Here is a 7071-nt window from a genome sequence, read left to right on the forward strand (position 1 = left end):
TTATTTTATTATTTTTCTTTTATATTTCTCTCAGAATTGATCGAGTACGTAATAACTAATATTATTTTAATGACAGCTTAAAAAATATTGTTTTTTATAATTAAAAAAAGAAACAGAAAAAATAATGCATTAGATAATTAAAGTGATTGTTTAATAATTATATTATAGCAATACATATTAATAGATTATTGATGTTAAATAAAATAGTTAAATGTTACACGTTCAAATGATCATTGGTCAAGAAAGTTGACTAATATTAAAGCAAAGTCGTTTTAGAAAATTGTAAAAAGTTAGTAAAAGTGATGATAATGGAGTTCTTACTCACACTAAAAAACAAATTTAGCTGAATTTAATTATTTTATAGGTTGAACGTAAATTAATTTTGTAAATTTATTGAGTTGGTTTTCATTTTTATCATTTTAAAAAAATAGTTTTATTGTGTAACCTATTAAAACTTCATTTGCGGTCATGGACTTATTAATGTTAATAAATTGATAAATTAAAACTCAACTTATTTGTGGTCATGAACTTATTAATGTTAATAAACTAAAAATAATGTACTTCTACGTCACAAGAATAAATATTTTCTGAATTGAATATTTTTAATATTCTCTCTCTTCTATTATTTTAAAGTTCATTTCAATCATTCATCCCAAAGTACATTTTTTTAGTATACTTTGAGTTTAATTACGGTAAGAATCTATTCCTTTAAGTTTTCATATTTATCTTTAATTCTAAAGTATATTTTAATACTTATACAAATAAAATTATGTTTGAAAAAAGCCGCTTCAATGCAAGCTTTATTAAAAACCATGTTGTGAATTAAAGGCATCAATGAAACAAAATTAAGTATAAAATGTTTGTAAGAGCATAAGATTGTAAGAGTATAATAAATTTAGGGTTAATTAGGTTTTAAGTTTGTCATAATTTTTTCTATTTTTAGTTAACTTCTTATTAACTTTCTTTTATGTATTGAATATTTAAAATTTTAATATTTTTTAAATGAGTCTTTACCATTTAATTTGTTTTATTAATAGGCGACGTAATTGTTATCTTATTTTATCTTTTATGTCTTTTAAAAAAAAATGTAAATTTTTATAATTAATGAAATAATAAAATTTATCTGTCGTTTTACATTAATTATTTTATTAAGTTCAAAATATCATAAGAAAAAGTAAGATGAATGAACAAAATATCATTCTTGTCACCTAATTAACAAAAAGTTAAATAAAGTGATTGAATTGAACAATAATTATTTTTTTAGTATTTAATAGCAATTTTTTAAATAAAAAATTAATTGAAAATAGTCAAAATTAAGAGAAAGAACAAATTTAACTAATCACGTATTGTGTTATGAAGGCCATTAAGTGTACTGATAATTGAAATAATACAACTATAAAATAAAAAGCGACACAGATAGCCTATTAACAAACTCCCACAATGTTTTAATCAAAACATGTTAGGTGGTGTTCCTATAATTCGGTCTAACAGAGTTGGTTTCAAAACCGAAAATGTTGCATCTGCAGTACAGAAATCTAAGCAAAAGACATAGTTTTATTTATTTCTGTAATCCTTTTTTGGTACCTGAATTTTAGGCTGAGAAGACAGAGATGGGAAAATTTTCCAGATTCAAGGTTCTAGAAAAGACTGGCATCATTTTGAGAATGAGGAATTAAATCTGCATCTTTAGGTAACAAGACAGGTTTAATTCTACTAATTCATCTTTTTTTTGTGATATTTATTTTTTCTTTTCTGATTCAGCAACATTAAACATGAAAAAATAGGCCCTGGGACAAAAATCGGTTCAGTTGGTCAATATGGAATGCCTTACATGAATGTAAGTATCCTTCACATGTTTTTTCGCGTTTGTCAGTTGGCTCTGACATTGAATAATTTTCCTTTTACAGACTTTGTGCTCTGCTGAGACATTTGTCATAGTCTGACTCAAAATCTATACTTATTATCATCTTCTCGCAGTGAATTTCTTCACGCATTATTTTTGTTTCTGAATTTGTATTTTGGTTTCAACTATTATGGTATATTTTAATAGATACCTGTTGAACCAGTGAGCATCATAAACCAACTCAGGCATAATTGATATGTAACAGTTTATAGGTTATGCTGTTTAGTCATATCCTAAGAACTTTTCTTTTAATTTCGTATAATGATTTATGTTGTGTCAAGGAGGAAAAAAAACGTAAGTCTATTTCACAATTACCAATGACAGTTTTTTTATTTTTTTCCATTTGCGAGTTCATCAATCAGCAGAACTATCATGTGCACATGTTTCTCATATTCATGATAATGTGTCCAACATAGTAGAAAAGCTTTGAAACTCAGAACCTTATTTTTTTCGTGCTTCTAGCTAGATACTACATGCTTGAGCGTAGGGTTAATTGAATACTTATCAAGGTCTTTCTTGGTTTAGAAAGGGAGACTGTTTACCAGTCTTGAATTTTATTCTTCAATTTTCTAATCATAACTTCTTGTTGAGGCGAGTGGATAACGTTTCGTATATATATTATCATAGTACTAATGATGCTTTCTTCATGCTACAATTCTCCGTTGTTTCTAAATTTGTTCTGAATGGTACTAAACTAGTTATTTACCACCAAAACATTTTTGTGTTGAGCTATGTTTGTTAGAATGTTACTAATTCATAATAAAAAAACATCTAAGTTCTGATGCATAATATCTGCTACAAAATCTTCTTGGGTGTAAGTGTGAAACCAAAAAGAGCATTCACCTTGTTTGAAACTTCTGAGAAATATGGTATCTAATCCAAGTTATACAATTATTCATTATGAAACATCATATCAGATAATAATAGTATGTTGTGTGCTAGTTACTAGTTACTGACAAAAATGCGCATAGTGGTTGAAGGCGTGAATCAAATACTAATATTTACTAGTTCGTGAATTTGTTAAGTATTTAAGTTGGAAATAGGAAATCTTTAATGAGAATCTGAGCAATGAGATTCACATCATTGGACCAAAAATACAAGAGAATGCAGGGAGGCCATAGAGTCATCGTAGGAGTCTAAAAAGCATATATAAACTACATACAACTTAACAGTGATATGTAAAAATTTCGCTTGATCAATGAGGGGAAGTAGAAGAGAGAAAAAGACTATACAGTTTCAGTTTCTATACTTCCTGGTTTCCAGTGTTGTTCCATCTTTAAGACTTTCCTGTGCATCATTGTCCATGCCAAGGCTGAAGAGAGCAGCTGCTTGAAGATAGTATGCAGTGGGCCAGGTTGGAGATATTGATTGAGCATGCATGGCATCTCCAAGTGCCTCTTGAGCCATGTCATTCATCAGATAGCATAAGCAGCGTCTGGCATACACGGTAGGTGATACCATGGTTCCACCATCGATGAACTACACACAACAAGAATAGTGAAACTCGGTCTAGCAAAAGAAAGTTGGCATGCATATCCATTACATTTTCAATGCTTTGCGGGTAATGCCTACTTTGGAAATTCCTCCCTCTTCTTGCAACTTCGGAGATATAAAGAATCATTTTAAATTTCCCCAAGTATTAATTTTCCAAGGTTTTGGATGAATCCAAAGTACCCTCCTTTATTCTACCAAAATTGTAATAGCCAAAACATTCAGTCTAGAAAAGTAACTATTGGTAGACATGCCAGTAAATACTTTATTAACAAAGTAATTATTAATCTTGCGGTGTTAAAGGGTAGACACTCTGACGTTACAAAGTGTTTAAGTTTGGATGCATTGGATATTTTATTTTTCAAGCTGACTTACTTGTGTATAGCAGTCAATGGCTGTAGAGAAGTCTCTAGCATGGAAAGCAGAATCGCCTTGCTTCTTAGAATTTAGAGTATCTTGTATTTGATTTGTCCACATTTGAAAGGAAAGCTGTGACAACATGAAAGTTGACAAAATACAAATCCATAAATATCATTATACAAGGGAGGTCCAGCTCTGCTATGAACTACAAAAGAATTAGCAAAAAACACTTCGTTTGTCATACTACAGAATTTGTTTCTGGCATTGGAAAAGCAAAACCAAGATGGCATTAGAATGAAGAAATGCAAAAAAGGTAAACTGTCATGGATATGAAAGATTTACAACGCGATGTCTTTAGTTACCCATGACCAGAGTCAAACAAATAGATCTGCATCAAACAGGTTTCAAAATTGTGTAGACAAAAACGGAAGGCCCCTATACTCGCTGATTAGAAATCTAAGTAGAGAAAGAAATTGACCTATGAATTACCTCATTAGCAACATCTTCATCATCCTTGTAGCCCACTTTATCCAAAATCTCATGTACTGCAGTCAGATCTCTTCTGGAACAAGCGTCACCAAAAGGTGTTAATGAAACTGTTTCCTTTGATGACAGACTCCTATCTGGTATGCCCATTAAAACATATGACGGTACCTGCAAAATACCACAAACTTCAAACCAAATACGTTTCTACGATTCCAAATGCCTTCATTGATATATACATATCAGCCAAGTAAACTTTGATCCTTGATTGAATTGATAGAATAACTTGCGAAAAGATTAAAAAAAAAAAAAAGGAGGAGAGAAAAAGAAGGGCATACCGAAGTTTCTTTCTGAAGAGGGGTCAGAGCAGTCACGAGCGACTTAACATTTGGTCTCTCGCGAGGTTCATATTGTAAACAGCGCGAAGCTAATCTCACTAACTCAGTTCCGTCATCATTTGAAAAATGACCTTCCAAACATGAGTCCATTAGCAACAGGAAATTTTTGCCTCGTATAAGATCAAGTGCCTGCATGTAAAGGGGTTATTATACCTCTTTGTTTATGAAACACTAAATAGAATATAATCATTTTAAACCAAACCAACAATGATGTTATTGCAAATCTGGCAAAATCCAACCGTAAAGAGCTGACATTGTAAAGGTCAAAGTTTACTAAACACAATGCCACCGTAAATTAAAATGAACACGAAATGGTAAAGAGAGAATGTACATGACTCGGTGGGATATGCTTTCCACTCAGAAGATCAAGTAATAGTGTGCCAAAACTGTAAACTACACTTTCAGCAGTGATTCTTCCTGCCAAATTTGAAAAACCAGAAGGCACGAAATTAACAAAAAGGTCCTTTAGCCCCAAATAATACAATATTAACGAAAAGGCTATATCACCTGTCCTCAAGTACTCTGGAGGTGTGAAGGCTAAATTAGTACTATAGCTTCTGCCATCCCTACTGTTTTTCATGAGTCCAAAACAAGAGAGTCTAGGGTTGCCTTCCTGTCCACCAATGGTACCGCATAAGTTGTCAAAACATAACGAAAGAGGCACAAAAAGAGGTTAAAAGGTGAAGTACCTGATCAAACAAAATTCTATAAGCATTAAGATCATGGTACAATGCCCTTCCTTTACTGCTGCAGTATTCCAAAGCTTGAGCTAAATACAAGGCCACCCTCAGCCTCATTGCCCATTTCATAGGCTGGGCTTCCCCTGCCAGAGCAGTTCATTCACGTCACAAAATCAGGGGATTAAATGGGAAAGATATTTCAACAAACACAGGGACAGATTTGAGAGAGCACATCACTCAAATTTGACTCCTGATGTAGCTTCTAAAGCAAAATATTGAAAATGCCAAAGGGTTTAACTAAATGAGATCAACATTAGATCTTCTCTTATGTTGCTTGCAGAATAAAAATAAAACACATAAAAAACAAAATAAATGGAAAACTCACAATGAAAAAGGTGTTTAGAGAGAGTTTCATTGGGCATGAACTCTGCAACAAGCAATCTCTCTTCTCCCTCACAGCAGCACCCAACCAAGTTAGCCAATCTTTCATTCCTCAGCTGCCCCACAGCACGTGCCTCCTCCTGAAAGGTCCAACCAAACAAGACACCAAATCAGACATAAAAATTCCACCCACACAATACGCAGCAAGAAAAAGCAAAAACCAGAAGCAGAAGTAGCAGCACGAACTAGGAATTGCCGAGAATCAGGCCAAGCAGACTTATTGAAGCGCTTCACAGCAACCGTCCTATCGTCCTCAAGCCTCCCTTTGTAGACAACATTTGGAGCCTTCTCACCGTGTTCCGAGACAATGTTGTCTGGTGAGAATCCTGAGGTGGCAACTCTCAGCTGATCCAAACTGTACTCACTGAACCCTCCCCAGGGATCCTTCTCATTCCTCTTCCCATCATCATCTTTACCCACAAATCAAAAGCAAAAATGAAGTTAGCATTCAAAATTAAAAATACCTTCTTGGTTTTGTTTTAGCATGTCCCCAGTGAAGTAGAAAAGGAAAGTCACCATTGTCAGACAAATCATGGAGGTTTGATTTGACGTGGGAAGGCCACCAGCAGAGAGAGAATTTAGAGCAACGAGCTCCCATCGGAGAGAGTGCAATCACAGAAGAGAAAAAAGAGTATGTGTGTTGTGTGTGAGAGAAAAAGAGAGAGAGAGTAAATGAGACCCTTTTGCTCTCCAACAGCAACAGGTCTTGATGTGTCAGTTTTATGGAAGAAGGGGTTAGAGAGAAGAAAGATAAGATTAAAAAAGGGAAATTGAAGAGGAGTATGGCATGGAAGGGATAAAAGAAAGAAGAAAGCGAAATACGGCGGTGTTTGGGAAGAGAGAAAGTGGGGTGGGAAAAAAGATGACTTTTTTGGGATCCAAAGGTTTTCTTTTTATCTTTGGTGTGTGTTTGCTGCGGTGGTGGTGCTGCTGCTCCTTCTGCAGTGAATGAATGATATCAGTCACCTCTTCTCTTCATCATTCCTCCTTTCTTCTCACACACACACACCTTTGCACTTCCTTTGCTTTTACCCTTTTCAATTATTATTTTCATTATTATTAGTCTCTAACATTTTTACTTTTTAAGGTTTCTTTGTTTTCGATGCAGACACAACCATACATAAAACCTCTTCTCCAGGATGTCTTTCTTTAACTTTAAAAATAACATCTTTTTTCATATTAAAATAATAAAAAATAACTCATTTTTATAAAAATAATGATATTTTACAAATCAATCCTTTTTATTTCATATATCATCTCCATTTTTTAAAGTAAGTATTTTGATAAACTACTCCAAATAAGTTATTTTAAATTG

General features: G+C 33.1%; 1 protein-coding gene across 1 annotated transcript; it reads right to left on the reverse strand.

Moving 5' to 3' along the window:
• Positions 1 to 2930: 2930 nt before the first annotated feature.
• On the reverse strand, positions 2931 to 6778 carry LOC106756556 (probable serine/threonine-protein kinase BSK3). Its single transcript, XM_014639030.2, has 10 exons — positions 6273 to 6778; positions 5943 to 6166; positions 5701 to 5836; positions 5325 to 5458; positions 5143 to 5248; positions 4967 to 5052; positions 4576 to 4764; positions 4244 to 4408; positions 3770 to 3883; positions 2931 to 3382 (listed from the first exon to the last, which is right to left on the reverse strand). The coding sequence occupies exons 1-10, from the start codon at positions 6352 to 6354 to the stop codon at positions 3140 to 3142; spliced, it is 1479 nt and encodes a 492-aa protein (XP_014494516.1). The 5' UTR covers positions 6355 to 6778; the 3' UTR covers positions 2931 to 3139.
• Between the last annotated feature and the right edge of the window lie 293 nt (positions 6779 to 7071).

This window comes from Vigna radiata, chromosome 2, assembly GCF_000741045.1.
Source record: "Vigna radiata var. radiata cultivar VC1973A chromosome 2, Vradiata_ver6, whole genome shotgun sequence".
Classification (NCBI taxonomy): Eukaryota; Viridiplantae; Streptophyta; class Magnoliopsida; order Fabales; family Fabaceae; genus Vigna; species Vigna radiata.

What these genes read in the sequence shown, in the direction of transcription:
- LOC106756556 (XM_014639030.2), bottom strand. Translation starts at nt 6,354, where the DNA reads ATGGGAGCTCGTTGCTCTAAATTCTCTCTCTGCTGGTGGCCTTCCCAC. An exon ending in CTGATTCTCGGCAATTCCTA is followed by an intron (nt 5,837 to 5,942) that starts GTTCGTGCTGCT and finishes TGGACCTTTCAG; the next exon opens with GAGGAGGCACGTGCTGTGGG. An exon ending in CTCTTCAGAAAGAAACTTCG is followed by an intron (nt 4,409 to 4,575) that starts GTATGCCCTTCT and finishes GGTATTTTGCAG; the next exon opens with GTACCGTCATATGTTTTAAT.